Here is a 16592-nt window from a genome sequence, read left to right on the forward strand (position 1 = left end):
CTGCACACAGCACTAGTAACATGAGATATTCAGTTAATACCTAAGTGCACAAGGATGCAGTATGATATAACCAAGAATACTACTACTTTGAGTTCAATCCTGGCTCTAACATTCACTAGATGATTAATCTTGAACAAGTTAATATCACCTATTACTCTCACCTATGAGAGCAGTAACAACCATTGTAAGTCCTTGAGCACTTCAAGAAATTTGTATATATATTTTTAAAAAGTACTCACAAATTATTCTGCTAGAGATAGTCAGACCTTCTATGTAGAAAACAGTAAACCACTGATAACCACAGGGAGTCCTCAAAAGGGTAAACACCATTACATAAGCAGTAGCAGTCAGAATTTTTTTCAGTCATTTTCCACTAAGAATATCCAGAGAGTAAGCACTTATTTCTTTTATTTTGATTCTATGTATCCCTAAAAGAAACTCCAACATTCTGTTATTCCACTATTTCAATGGCACTTTTCCTGGCACTTAAACAAGCCCTCAAATGGTTTGGCAGCCCTCACTCAAATGGTTTGGTTTCTCTGTTTGCCTTAGCCTAGAAAGAAAAGCCACCCATCTCCTTAAACCTCTGTAGGATAAACGCAGTCATGCCCATTAAAACCCAAAGATCACATCCAACCCAACTTAAGTACAAGTTTACACCAAGGGAAGAAAAACCATTTGGGTTTATTGGCTTCGTATTACAGGAGAGTTTCCTTAAGTGCTAGCTAGTGCAAATTCTATTTACCCTTGAGTCAGATATTTCTCCACTTTCAACTTCTCTTCTGCAAGTAGGTACTTTGCTAGCACTTTCTTTCCTATTAGGATTAGTAAATTAACTTTGAAAAAATCAAGAGTAATACCCAAAATTCAAAAAAAAAAGAAAAGAAAAGAAAACTTTATTTTAAATAGTGGTCATTGCATAAGTAGGCATGATAAAAATATTCTCTTAGAATCCTGTTCCCATAAAGCAAACTGCAACACTCACATTTCCACTCTGGTAACCATTTGTCATTTCTAATAATCTTGATACACACATTTCCGGTAATCTTGGATTATGTAAATCTAAAAGTATGAACAGAAAACAAATGGGTAAATCTTGAGATTTCAAGAATTCTGCTCCCATTTGCTCAATAATTGGTGTTGTTTACTGATTAGAAATGTGTTTTTCTAAAAGATATCTTGAGATCACAGATACATTCCTAGAATCAACTCATTTTACATTAATCTAGGGTACGTGTCCCCAGAAGTTCAGATTTATCTTCCTAATTATAATACATGTAGGCTTACATTAAATCATATTTCCTCTCCTAGAAATGCAGTCTATACAGAAGAAGGAAACGACCCAACAGTAAATTGGAAGAATCTGGCCTGTGTCTCAAAGTACCTCCAGAAAATTCCTACACAGACAACAGGGAGCTGTGTGCAGATTTTAAGAAGTATTTTGTCAACCATTGTGGCTCTCTATCTAGTTCATCAAAGAGGACATTTTATTTTTTTTATTTTTGAGAAAGAAAGTGTACTCACCTAACTTAAATTTGCATTTAAGTTAGATGTGAATTTTTGATGGTTCTCTATTCCCAAAGTAAGCTGGAAATTCAGCTAGTGCTATGGGAAGAGAGAAGCGAAAACTGAAGCTTAGTGAAAAATCCCAATAAGGAGGAATGAGAGTTCCTCAATAATACAAAAGTAAACAGAGTAAAGTGACAACTAGCTTGTTTTTGATTTTGACTTCTGTGTAAAGAGTATTTCGGAGAAGAAAAACAACTCTACAAATCAGGATTCAAATAACGCTTACTTCTAGGCTAAAAGACCTTGGGCAAATTACTTAAAGTCTTTGAGTCTCATGTTCCTCACTTATAAAATGAGATAAATGTTGTGAGGACTAAATTAGATAAGTGAAAGGTCAAAGAAAACATCAGTCTCTCAGTAAGAGTTAGTTCAATAAATGGAACCTATTACTACTGGCCTCATCAGTTAATGAATTCTGATAATTAGCTGTTTTCTATTATATATTTCTTCTTGTCAAGTTTCACTAAGTTACTGGTTAGCACAGATCTAGTCACTTTTCTGATATAGAATCTATAATGGAACACGCAATCACTGCTTCTTCTTATAAATGTATGAAAATGCCTCCTGAAAAAGAATTACAATATAATCAACAGTTCACTACATTTCTATAGCTCTTTCTAACCCTTTATGTCCAATTGAGCAAGAACATCCTTCGTATACATATTGTGGGCCTGAGTTAAGAGGAAATAAGTATGTCTAGACTGTTCAATAAACTCCACCGCTCCAAACGTTTTTCAGTTGAATGTCCAGGATTAGAAAGCAAAGCAGAATTCTATGTGAAAGTCATGTAATTAATTATAGTTTATGAAAAGAGAAGATTATCAAAGTATCACCATTAAGACAGGAGGATAAACTATTGAGTAGAAGTATAGCCAGTCAAAATCTAAACAACATATTATTAAAAATATGGCATACCTAGATGAATTTTCCTAATTTCCATTCTTTGAGTTACTCTAGTAAAAACTTTCTACCAAATGCACAATTACATTTGGGTATCTTTACTGTACAAAAGGTGGATATTTCTTACCCAATTTATAGAAATATAATGGCTTTATTGTAGCATACAAGGAAAAAACAAGTCGAAGGACAAGGAACCCTGTTCTTAATTCCATATATCTGTCAGAATTTTAGTTCTGGCTGTCAGCAGCTCACCAAGTGATCTTTGACATATCACTTTCCAAATCAGAACCTCAATGTCTTGACCTGTTAAGAGTCCAAATTATCTTTGAGAATGCCTCCAATTGAGATATAAAGTTGTATGAAATGTAGCTGATTCAGTGTAAGTGATATACACATGTAACTCTTGGATACAAGCACATCATCCAAAATGTGATAATCACAACCTATATGAAAGACTATCTACATAGGATGACTGTTTTCCTAACTTTCTGTTGTACCAAATAGTTTACTTCATCGCTGCTGTTGGTTTTACTATTTCTATCGCACAGAATGGCAAACATCTGCTTTTATCCATCTGTTTAGTAGCTTTAACCACCAACAAATCTTAAAATAACCCTTCGTTCAATCTGATGCCATATAAAAAAGTAGACTTTTCCTGTTTTCAACTAGTAGTTCTCAGAGCCTTCAGTATCGAGGTAAAATGAGACCATGTTATCAGTCACATACAATTTAATGAACATAAATGCAGACTGTGCCATTTACTAAAAGGTTTACCTGAGGCCAGATGATCAGAGTACAACCTGGGAAGGCGAACATCTTCTATATTCAGAAAACTTCCTAAAGATCACCAAATTATTTAAGTTCAACTGGAATGTGTTCTAAATGTCTTGGATTTCCCTATGTATTGCTACTGAAACAGGCTTCAGTACTTCCTACAGTATACTTGGTTATCATGTAATTCCCCTGCTGAGGAAGTGAAAGAAAATCCGGGCGGCCTGCATGTGTGAACAGGAAGACAAGCTGTCCAAAGAACTTTCTGCTCTAGAGAGTTCACTTGCCTCGCATGTTTTTTAAAGAATCAAAATTATTTTGATAATTTCAAAAAACAGATATATCTACCTAGACATAAATTTTTGTATTACTGTGTTTTTAAAGCGGTGTTAACTTCTAACGTACCACAAGAAACTGAAAGAGACTAGTGTGCCCTAATTTAGAAAACTATTCTAAAATAAATACAAATTAAACATCTCTATCTTCAAATCAAAAACTCTTGAGCTGACTCTTTGGCTCACGCTTTCCAACCTTCTTTTGATCTTAAACCACTCCAAGTTTGAAATCTGTGCATTCATCTTTTTAGTTTCCATCCCCTTATCATTAAGAACTTTAAAAATACATGTTATGTTTGATATGTTTAGTTAAAACTTTATCAGAACCTTGTCCTCTTTATCTAAAAATAAATCTAAAGGAGAAAACAATAAACTTAAAAATTCTGAATGCATCCCAACACCGTGTAGGAAAATAACTGGATCCTCTAGTAAGAGCAGCAAAATGATGTATCACATTCCTTGAAAATGTGCATACATTAACGGGGTATTACACAATTAAAATCAATCCATAAACAGGTTAAGATCATTGTCTCCAAAGGAAACTACTATGTATTTAAGCGTTGAGTTAAGCTCAACACCAATCAATCTCTTACAAAAATTTGAGAAATGGGAAAAACTCACACAATGAAAAGTAAAAGTGACTTGCTTCTAGTCCTCTATTCCTATCCCAGTGAGTTCATGCAAATGATCATAGCTCTTTTTCTAGTGTCATTAGTTCAGTTAGCTCAGGTCAGTTGCCCCACTCAGCACAAGCTGTCAGATAGCCAAACAAGTTTTCTGGAATATCTCCTATGTGTAAGGATCCCCAAGAAATACTGAGATCAGTCAGCTACCAGTCATCTTGAGAGAAAACCAGTAGACCAACACAGAGAATAAGACGTGTTGCTTAGAGAAGTCCTTCAAAATCAGTGGAAGACACACACTGTAGACTTAACAGACTCAGCATTTGAGCTATATTGGGGAGGGATAGGGTGAATACAGATAGCCTTGTATAGAGAGAAATTCTAGGCAGTGGATTAGAAGGTCACTGGAACAATGGTCTGGAAGAAGGAAAAGTAAGAGTACTACAGGGCAACTGGAACAGTAATACTAAGAGAATGAATGTATACCACTGGTTTTACAAAATGTTTTCATATCCATTTCTTGAGTTAACTCTCATCACAAGCTCCTGTATTAAGCATAGTAAATACCACCTCCAATAAACAGATAAAAAACCTGAAACTTAGATATACTGAGTGTTTTCCCTGAGTCCTTATACCTAATAAGTGATAAAAAGGAGATGTGAAACCAGGTTTCACAAGTCTAGATACTTCCCTCTACCAAGAAGTTCGTCGCTGAAGTTAAGTTTTAAACGACAAGCTTGATATCAACTTGTATGAATTATTTAATATATCAGTAAACTAGAGCAAATACTGCAAATAATTCTAGGAGGGGATCAGTTACTGAAAAGATGCACAGCAGAAATGTATGCAGTAAAAAGGTAGCCTCCTACTCTATTTAAAATGAAAAAAGAAAATGACAGTTCAATTACATACTGCCAAGTAAGCAGGAATCAGAAATGTGTCATTTCTTACCTTCTTTCAGTTACACAAATCTTTTCAACCCCACATTTGGGGGAAATATATAAGAGAGAATCCATAAATAGTGAACAAAAAGTAAACCAACTAACAAACAAAAATAGAATTTTGATAAACCCAAATAATAGCTAAATAAAAGCCTAATGATTCCTATTATATTCTACAGAACAAATTTTGTTTCATTTAGTCATTGATTAAGAAATAGAAAAAAATAAGAAACAGATGCCCTGCAGGATTTAAGTGCCAGTGAAAACTTTACATGACATATCCAACTTCCTGTAGTATTTCAGAAATGTCTCCTTCAGTTGTATGGTCACCAGGATACACCTATTCTGGTGAAATTATTAAAATCACCCTTTTTACTTACACGGTATCCAGGTTATCCTAGTTATCCTGCCTTTAATCCTCAGTAGTTATCCTAGTTTGAGAGTTTGAGTGCCACTGAAACCAAGTTCCTAGAATTCAGGGATGTTAAAAGCACAGTAAAGTGTAGTTTATCAACAGCTCTCTAACCATTTACTAAATCTCTAGTCTGTCCCCTCCAAAACATACACAGAGGCAAAATGATCTTTCAAAGATCAGCTCTGTTGAGCCTTAATGGACTAACTATAAAAAGAAAAGAAGTGCTTCGTGAGTACACTAAAGCTTAATTTGAAATAATGAAGTCTGACCGTGGAAACTTGGGAAGACAACAGAATCAGACATGTCAAATTAGAATCCAGCAAATCACTGACAGGGTAAGAAGCCATTTGTAGACAAAGCCAGAAAGTGATTTGTAACTGCAGACATTGAGAGTGAACAGTCCTTTCCGAAAGAGCTGTTGGCCCAGATGTTAGGCCAAACTCAAGATATACAGACGAGAGTATTAACTGAGTTCCTTCTTTCTCTTTCTGACTTCAGGCTTCCCATATGGACAATGATTTTTTGATGGTAACTGCCACCCTAACAGTCTATATTTTACAGATCCTCATAATATAAAAGGAAAAAAAAAAAGCTAATATTTTAAAGTATTTGCTGCTCAAAAAGTAGTGAATATAATACTTAAAGTAAATCATGGCCTCCTCTATAAAGTCAACAAAGAAAATAAATTTTGTTTTTGATGGTGAGGCAGTGAAGAGGGAAAGATCTCCTTATAAGTCATTCACATTTTTACTATAGGCAATTAAAAGTCCTGGAGTAAAGTTAATGGAAAATGACTCAGCCTTTATGACTCATTAGGAAAATAAAAGCCAAAAAAGTCCCAGTGGAGACTCCCCTGGTACTTGGTCATTAAGGAGCTGTATCAAGACTAGAAATGTTCATTATACATTAAGACTTCAAAGTCTGATGGTAAGTCAGCCTAGGTACTTCTGATACAAGTTTCCAAGAAGATAAGTGACACTTCCTTCACGCAAATGTCAATAACACATTTCGAAGATAGCCAGTAATAAGTAAACTAAAAAGTATAAGCAAACTTTTTTAAAAAGTTTAATATGTTTAGTCATCTATTTTGCTCATGAAAGCTCCTAAGACCCTTATTCAGAGCTGCTTTATGACATATGTTTACTTTACATAAGATTTCTAAACAGATAATCAATTTTGAAGTGTTCTGGAAATTTCTATGAGGTGTAAATGTTTTCTTCTTAAAAAAAAGAAAAAAATGAGAATATGTGTCTATATTTTTTAATGTCACTAAGAAAATAAAATGCTATCATGAGTTCTATCAACGAGTCCCCAACAGCACCACAACATTAGCTATAATAATTGATGTTAATAGTGATAACCGACATATCAAAAAAGGTTCAATAAGGAAGTTTTTAAAAATTTCATTGAAAATGGTCCAAAAAAAAAAAAAAGTCAATTTTTTAAGTAAAGTACCAGGGTGTAAAATTTTTTATCTTTGCTGGTCAAAAGGTCTCTGCCACAATTATTCATTTCAACCTTTGCAGCATGAAAGCAGCCATAGGCAATATGTAAACAAATGAATAAGGATATATTCAATAAAACTTTACTTATAGATACTGAAGTTTGAATTTCATATCATTTTCAGATCAGAAACATTCTTCTTTTTGTTTTTCAGTCATTAAAGTATGTAAAAACTATTATCAGCTTGCCTGCCGTATAAAAACAAGCAGTGGGTGAGCTGGATTGGGCCAAAAGCCATAATTTGCAGATCTCTATTTTAGAGAAACAAATTTCAATTAATAGAGGAAAGAAATGATACTCATTCCTTAACACTGATAGAGAAATGAGCTGCCACTGTAAAACTTAAGAAATAATGATTCCTGCATGAGGATGACCACAGTATTCTCGACCAGTATAATCCAAATGTCCAAGTGCATAATCTGGGTATAAAAACTACAAATTCCTGGGACTGTATCTAGAGATTCAGTTGTTATCAAGTAGGGCCAGGAATTTTTTATATAGTAAAAAAGCTCCCTATATCATTCTCATGTTGCACCAAGGTTTAAAAACCATTGACATTTGCTACACACAAACACACACACACACACACACACACACACACGCACACAATATGTGTGTGTATATATATGATACAAGACTTGAATCCAGAATATGTAAAAAACTCTCAATAAAATTAAGTCTGATTCTTTTTAAAAAAGGCAAAAGCTTAGAACACACTTCAACACATGATATAAGAATGGTAAATAACCACAAGAGGCTCAACACCATGTCATTAGAGAAATACAAATTTAAGCCTCATAACACCTATTAAAACAGCTAAAATTTTAATTAAAAAAAATAAATAAAAAGACCCTGACAATACAAAGTGCAGGCAAAGATGCTGAGTAATTGGAGCTCACCTACATTGCTGGTGGAAATGAAAAATGGTACAGCCACTTTGAAAAACAGTCTAGCAGTTTCTTACAAAGCTACATATACATTCTCCTCTATGGCCCACTACTGCCATCCTAAGGTACTTACCCAGGAGAAATGAAAACTTATAGTCACCATAAAAAAAGTATGCAAATGTTTACAGCAACTTTATTTGTAACAACCAAAAATGAAAACAACTAGTGAATGGATAAACAAACTGTAGTGCAGCCATACACTGGAACTCAGCAATAAAAAGGAACAAAATTATTTATATGTACAACCTAATAGCAAATGTTATGATAAAAGAGCCAAATTCAAAAAGCTACTTATTGTATGATCCCTTTTATATGACATTTTTACACAGCCAAAACTGCAGGGGAAGAAAATAAATCAGTGGCTGGCAGGGATGTGAAAAGAAGTTTGGGGGTTATGTAACTTGTCTATATCTTGATTGTTGTGGCAGTTACAAGACTCCACAGATTTGTCAAAACTCAGAACCATATAATAAGGATAAATTTTTATTGTATGTAAAGTATACCCCAATGAATCTGACTAAAAAGAAAAAAGGAAACATTGATATATAAACAACACTGCTTATACACTGGTTCTGGTTTATCAGAAAGTTTTCACTGTTTTATGACAGCGTATAGTTACCAACTGTCATATGAATACCTACATATTTTAATGTATGTGTGTGTTTTTAATGGAAACTAACATTTACTTAGTATTTACTCTGTGCCACTGTAATATTTTTAAATCTCCCAATTTCCATCTAACAAATGTAGAAAACTAAGATTCAGTAACCAAATAACTTAGCCAAGGTCACACAGCTAGTGAATGACCAAGTGGTAATGCACATCAAGCCTGCCGGGACCTAGAGTCTGAGCTCTTTTGCATCAAGCAGCTCTCTTTAAATGGGTTTATTCTGAAATTAGCCCACATGCATACCAGTTATCAACCCCCCTCAGTAGCTTACAATAGGTTATGATGATCCCTCATGGTTCTGTGGGTCAACCAGGCTTAGTTGGGTGGTCCTCACATGGAGTATCTCATGTGGAAACCAGAACATGGCAGTGGAGGCTATAGTCACCTGAAGGCTCAGCCAGGCTGTACCTCCATATTATACATATAGCAGTTGACACTGGCTGTTGGCAAAGAGCTTAGCTGGGGCTGTTCAACCAGAGCAGTTTCATGTGGGCTCTCCCTGGGGTTTTGGCTTCGCCTAGCATGGCAGCTGGATTCTAAAAAGAAGCTTGCCAAGAACAAGTGTTCCAAAAGACCCAGGCTGAAACCACAGGGCTCCTGGAGATTGAGTCTCGGAAGTCACGCTCCATCATTTCTATTATATCCTACTGGTCAAAAACAAGTCACAGAACCAGCCCAAGTTCAAGGAAAGGGGACTACACAAAGGTATGAAACTGGGAGTTATGGCTTGTTAGGAGGTCATCTTCAAAGACCAGCTCCACATACCCTCACCCCATAGTAAATTAGATTATTTTAAATTTCTTTAAACTAGTCTAAATTTTCTACAATATGTACATATTGTTTTGTAATCACAGAAATATTTTAAAACATATTGTTTTTCCAATTTATTTAAACTAAAATAACAAACAGTCACCCACTTCTCATACCCCCCACTCCACCACACCTCATCACTGCCTCTAGCAATCAACAATGTGTTCTCTGTATCTATGAGCTTAGTTATGTATGTATGTATGTATGTATGTATGTATGTATTAGATTCCACATACATAATAGAGATCATACTTTGTTTTTCTCTGACTTATTTTACTTAGTATAATGTCGTAGAGGTCCATTCATGTTGTGGCAAATCTTAATGAGTATATGTTTTTTTAATGAAATAATGGCAAAAATAAATAGTTCTATTTGGTGTGTGTTTGTCCTTTTATGCTAGTTTCTACATTCAAACATCTGGGAATAAATGGTCTAAATAATCCCCAAGGTTGTTTCTGAATATAAAAACCAATTATCCTTTTTAGGTCTTATCCAAGATCTAGGGTATCCTAATTTTACAGTTTTTAAGCGCCGGACACTTTTAAATGGGTTATCAGTTAAAAACATTAATCCCAAAGCCCTTCCAGTGCCTACTTCAGAAATTGCAAATATAGCTGTGATAAGGTTTGGTTTCTTCCCTCATAGGTCAGAGCAGCTCAATTCAAAATATGTTCCCTTACTTAGAGAAGTGGAATTTCAAGCAGAGTTTACCTAAGTTTTGTGGTATCTCTAACTGCATTCTTCATGAGCAAGAGAATAAAACATTGCTTTTTGTTACTGAGGCAAAATTCATTTATCTCAATAAAAACTGCCTTGTTTTTATTGAGATAAGAACTGAGGAAAAACCATGGCCTATGGCTTTCTTTGAGTTTATTTTCCTAATATATTTAATCTTAAAATGTCCTAGCCTTTAAACATTAGTCCCTTCAGGGTGAGTGTACCAGAGAAGAAATGCATCTTTTAGGTTTCTTAGAAAAAACACAGGCAGGATTGCAATCTCCTATAGTTCACTCAGTAATTCATGTGCTGAATCAAAATAAGGCCTAAAAAATGTTTTTGATTAAAAATAAATTCTAAGCTCATTAACCTTCATATCAAACATTATTCCTAAAATAACTTCGGGAAAATCTGAAACTGTTTTGTCACTTATTTTCATTCGACTGTTTTAAACATGAGACAGTATTAATGAAACACATGAATGGCAGCTCTTATGTATCTACAGAATAATTTTAAAGAATGAGGAGGAGGACAGGAAAAAAAGGGAGAGAGAGAGGGAGAAGGTAGGAAATGAGGGAGACAGTGAGAAAAGATAGAAGGTGGGAAAGGAGAGGGGTGGGAAGACTGGACTGTGTAAATACTCAGTTTTAAACTTTTCTAATTCTAGCCCCAATGTGCCAACTCCTAGCTACTTAACTTCAGTAGTTTGGTGCCAATCACTTCTCCAACCTGCCCCTTAGATTTTCACCTAGAAAATGAGGAAGTTGGTCAAGATTACTGTTTTTTAATGCTTTCTACTCTGAGATCCTTTTAAAAAATACCTATTAACTTTATAGTTTCCCCACAAGGGAGAAGCTGTCCTCTAAGCACCTGTTAGTGAAAACAAAACAAAAACAAAAACGTTTAATGATTTCAGAAATGTTCATTAAAAGAATCTATATTTTACAAATAACAACTACATCCATTTTTTTAAAAATCATTGATTCGTTTAATAAAGTATTGCATATCTGTATATAGCAATAAACTGAAAGATTTTTCTCTCTCTTATGTGAGAAGCATTTTGGGTCCACAAATAAATTTAGAGGGTCCTTTATAACTCCTTGAACTCTATACAACTGCCTGTCCACCAGAGTAAGGCTCATGTGCATGCACCACAGGACATTTTTTATTGTGAAAGCACCATCCCTCAACAGATGGCACGCAGCACTTAAACTGTTTTTTTTTTTCTTTTTACTGTATCTAAGATTCTTTCCAGCTGTCAATTGTGTGTTGTTGCTTTGCACTTAAGGGGAAAAAAAAATCAAACCTCTAACTCAAATAAAAATCAAAACCACAAAACAACATTTTTTAAATGTGTTACTAACATTTTATCCTTAATGATTACCTCCAAGGCCAGAAGGAAGAGCTTGGAATTACTTTACTTTCTATGTTATACTTATCTATGTTCGATGAATTCTATTTATAATACATACTTATTAGAAAATGAACATTAGGAAAAAAGATTAAAAGTTTTTATAAATTTAATACTGGTATTATGATATGTGATGCCCATGGTTAAAAGACATTATCTCTGCCTTTTAAGAGCTTATATTCTGAGAAGGAATATGAAATAATTATGCCAAAGATAGGAATCCTGACCCAACAGGGAGCATCTATTAATACATTCATTTATTCACTCATTCATTTGCACATTCAAATATTTGCTGAACATTTGCTGACTAAGTAAAAGACCTGAAGCCAGATGAGGGTAAAAAAAAAGACATAAACCTGCAACTCAAGAAGATCTATCCATGGTCTCATTAAAAAAAAAAAAAAAAAGAGAGAGACCAAAAAAAAAAAGGCTGTGGAATTCTGAAGAATAGAGAAAAGGAGTTTGCCCTGGTACCAGATAATATACATCTCACAGTCTCTCATCACATTAGATGCATGTGATATGCTTTAGATCTCTAGGACTAATTGGTTAAAAGCACCAGACATATTTTTCTATCTTTCCCCTTAAAGTTCTGGATTTATGCCATAAACTTAATTTACCCTATCATGCCACTGGGGTTTCTTGGACCTAAAAGGAATTAGTGCTTTCTAGGTATACTTCCGAAAGTGTATTAACTTTTATCTTTCACTAAAGAAAAAGGATCTGCTCTCAGAATAAGCTACCTTTACTTCAAAAAATGTCAGTACTGACTGCGTATATTTCAGATGCTGAATGTGTGTGTGTGTGCACACATGCACATGCACACACACACAAACACAGTTAATTTAGGAGATGGTGGACTCTTCCATCTGAAGAACAGTAAGAATACAAAATGCATAATAAAATTCCTTACTGCCATTAAGGAAAGAAAAAAAGCTGCTGGCACTGGAAGGAAGATGGTTACATGGCTAGAAGTGGGAAAACTTGCAAAGGAGTTAAAGTTTAAAAGGGTCTAGAAATGGCTTTCATGTACTTAATGCTCTTAAATCAAAAGTTTAAGATAATGTGAAACCATTGTTAGATGGGAGAAAAAGCAAGATTACAGTGATAAGTGAGCAATTCAAATTAACTTATGATGTGAGAATTTAATTAGAGAAAACAAAAAGGAAAGTAGGGATTCTGGACTGTTGTTTCAGAAAGAAAATTCAACAAGGAAGCTAGAATTGACCAAAAATCTAAGTTTGTTAAATGATGAAAAGTGCTCATTTTTAGAAAATATATTCCCAGCTCTGATCTAAACTAAGGAACTTTCAGAATATTATTGTAACCTAACTATACCTTTGTCTAACATTCACAAATTGCATGATACGTTTGAGTTATACATCTATTGATTAAAAAATGGCTGGGAATTATTTCAAATCTTGTTGCATAGAACCTCAAATGCTTCAGAAGAAATAAAGCATTATTCCTAACTACTGTCGATGGTATTTCCATTACAAAAAGTACGCAGATGTTCCAAATACGCTTTTAAACCAGAAATAATGTTTTGACATTTAGTTAGACTTAATTCTTTTCACCTACATTTGAACTCCAATGTGCCCCTCTGTCTCCTATTTTAAGAGATTCCCAAGATAAAAATACTGCCCTATTTGGTTTTTTTTAAGGTCTGTCCAAATGATGAATATCTTTGACCGCCTTAAAAAGTAAGTGAGCACTAGATTTTAACCTAGAAAAGAAAATTTTCAAATATGCCCTTTCCCTGACGTCTGCTGCCATCCATGACCTGTTGAGATATTCACAGCAAAGGTCACAGGGCACCCTTCCCCCTCCTAAAGAAAATGCAGTGGGAAGGGGCAGATCCTCACCACATTATTGTTCTCAGTCTTTATTGGAATCTACCCCATGACTCCAAATTGTAATTATATATAAACCTACTAAAAGTTTAGATGGAAAAAGAGAAGTGGAAGAGACAGCTTTTCTAAAATGGGGTTTAAAAATATGTGCCAGACTATTAAGCAAATTATTACTAAACTTCCTTTTCAAATTGAGTTAAAGTTTCAGTTTTAAGAATAGTCTCACTGTGCATGTTTTACCCAATCATGAGCACCAACTTTACTCTCTTTAATTAGCATCCAATGATATTGTTAAGAGTAACTGGCCCATAATTAAGAGTTTTATTAGAGAATGATACACTTTATTAGACTTGAATATTTCTCAGATCAAAAACTACACCACGATTAGGATGCTGCTAATATATCATTTCCTTTGATGATCTTTAAACCAGAAAAGTCAATGCTTACAAAGACGATGATCTTGTCAACAATTTGACCACCGTCAAAATCAATATTTAATCCTAACTTAATGAAAGAGTCACGTTAAATTTCTTTACCACTTTACCATATTGTATAAACTGGGTTGCCAAACACTATATTAGGTGAAATGAAAGCCAATTCAAATGTTCAGCAACAGAAAAATCTTGCATTTTTAGAGAGAAAATGTTTGTTGAACCCCTTGAAAATGAATATACTAGAATAAATCATTCATGTCTTGGTTAGAAACTGGAAGATTAAGAGTAATATAAATGCATATACATAAAATTAGTTTCAAGTTTGTTCCAGGTCACTGAACAGTAGAGGGAACTGGGCAAAATCACAGCACTATATGATTAACACTTTACATGTTAAGGTTGTGTTTGAACTCCAATTCTACTCATCACTCACCCTCAAGGAAGCACTACACACTGCACAAGGATGACTGTCCTTACAGCAGAGACATCATACACACATTCTCCCTCTCTCCTTCCCTCCTTCCCTCTCTCTCTCTATCTCTCTCTCTCCTCCCCTCCTCTTCATCTCTCCTTCCTTCCCTCCCTCTCTGTCTCTCTCTCTCTCATACCCAAAAGACTAAAGACAAGCAGAGATACTCAAAGACTACGACTTTCAAAGTGTAGATGTGTCTTTACTATCACTCAGGCTCCCTAGTCTTGACAATGCTATGAAAACCACATTTACATGTGAATGTCATACTCTTCACCAAAGCCTGGCTGGGAACTAGAAGGCTGAAAAACATTACTGTTAAGATTTCAGGCCTAAACTCTAATATCCTTCAGGAACAATAGGACGGTCCCAGGCCCAACCCCATTAAAAATTCCACAGAAAACCAGTAACTTTGTCTCCTAGTATTTGGATGTCTGGGAAAGAAAGTAGTCAAGCTTTCTTGGGATTTTAGGTTTTACCTGAGCACCCACAAGACCATTTCGGTCAAAACAAGTTGACCAAGAAACACGCAGTTTCAAGAAAGCAAAGAATCTTATTTTCGATTCCACAATTCCAAGAAACCTCAGCCCACAATGCTCACTTGAAAGAAACTGATGCAGGACAGGGCAAATTTCCGCAAGCCCTGCACTGAGAGAAGGGTCCTTTGGCGGAGAGTGTAGAAAGAATTCAACACACATGCCAAAGTTAGGGGCAAAAGGAAAGTTTATTAAAGAGGAGGAAAGGCAAAGACTAGAGAAAGCAAAGACAAAAACCCAAGACAAGGGGGGGAAAAAAGCCCCATCTGTCGGAGGATACAGTTTATATATCATTCTTTAGTTCCTATGAGTTAAAAGACTTTGTTTACCTATTTCCTTTGATATGGACATACAGTGAGGAAGGAAAAGAGTTTGTAGTGTGAAAGGACAGCTGGCAGGTCCCAGCCTTTAATCTATAGATTTTAGCCATAGGTAAGGAACGATTTTATTTTGTGGTCGGCAGCCAATCACTTAAAGACTGTTTTTCCTAGTTCCCCTTCCACAGGTGTGGGAAATGGGTTGTTAGCAATCCCGACAGAAATCTTCCTTTATTCTGCAGGTGTCCTCCAGGCCTGGCTGTAAGGCTGATCAGTATGCTGCAGCCTCTGAATGTAATTTGATTTAACATTTTAATTCTCCTGCCTCCTCCCTAAATTATTATGACAGCCACAACAAAGACAACCTTTACAAACCAGGATAGTACTCTGGGCCTTCAATGCTTCCCAGGGCCAGAGAAGAGCCAAAGACAACCTAAAGGTTAAGATGATCCAGCACCCAAGACCTCAATGAAAACTGCTAGGTCTTGGGACAGCCAATGAAAACAAGGGAAGGGAAATCAAAGGGCTACTTGCTGGTAGCCAAGCCAGACCAGTACTAATCAAGCTTTATTTTCCTGGACTTCAGTACAGGGAGCCATTAAAAAATCAAGGTCACCAGTCAGTGCCCCGTTCCCCCTCGCTCAGTGCTTTTTGTAAGAAAATGCTCATAGCAGCTTCCCCACCCGCCGCCACGCTGGGCAGTGCCAAGACTAAACTTCTAAACCTCAGGGAAGGTAGGAAAGTCAGCCAGCCAGACGCCGGGCTAGGGGAAATAGAAAGGAAGTTTCAAAACAAAGGCTCCACAAGGAACTGAATGTCAACCCCTCCCCATTTCCTAGCCTTCAAGCCAGCTAGGCTGGGCCTTAATCTTTAAGAACACAAATAAGTCAAATTTACCTAGCTCCTGAGCGTTCACTAAGGGCTTGGCTATTCACTAGAACATTTGCACAACCACTTGCTGAGGGTGGTGCTATCCTCTCTCCTCATCTCACACAGGGGAAAAAAAAAAAAAAAAAATGAAGCCTAGAACGCAAGTGACTTGCCTAAGGTCCCACGGTAGAGCCTAAACCCAATCTCTTTCGCGGCCAGGGCAGGCCAGCACAGGTGGGCGCCGCGACCCGGCCGCGGGGGCCGAGGGGCCGACGAGCCTGCCAGGAGGGAACCCGGGCTGGGAGAGGGGAGGGGCCCTGCGCGCGGTTCACGACCCGGCCCCTACCTTCCTTGACTCCCGGCAGCTTAGACTGGTCGATGCTGACTTCAGCCATGTTGGGCCAGGGTCCTGGCCGCCCCTCTCGCCTGCTTCCGGGCTGCCGCCGGCACCGAAGGCGACCCGCGCGCAGCAGCAGCAGCAGCAGCGCCCGACGCGGCGCA

At 36.3% G+C, this 16592-nt stretch overlaps 1 protein-coding gene across 2 annotated transcripts in view; it reads right to left on the bottom strand.

The window, feature by feature from the left end:
- CCDC50 (coiled-coil domain containing 50) overlaps positions 1-16586 on the bottom strand; it is a 62595-nt gene extending 46009 nt beyond the window's left edge. For both annotated transcript variants that reach the window (XM_006906177.3, XM_006906178.3), the window contains exon 1: positions 16438-16586. In XM_006906177.3, the coding sequence (XP_006906239.1) occupies positions 16438-16486 (49 nt within the window). In that variant the 5' untranslated portion in view covers positions 16487-16586. The remainder of the gene's footprint in view (positions 1-16437) is intronic.
- Positions 16587-16592: the final 6 nt, after the last annotated feature.

The sequence above is a fragment of the Pteropus alecto genome, unplaced genomic scaffold (genome assembly GCF_000325575.1).
Source record: "Pteropus alecto unplaced genomic scaffold, ASM32557v1 scaffold311, whole genome shotgun sequence".
Lineage (NCBI taxonomy): Eukaryota > Metazoa > Chordata > Mammalia > Chiroptera > Pteropodidae > Pteropus > Pteropus alecto.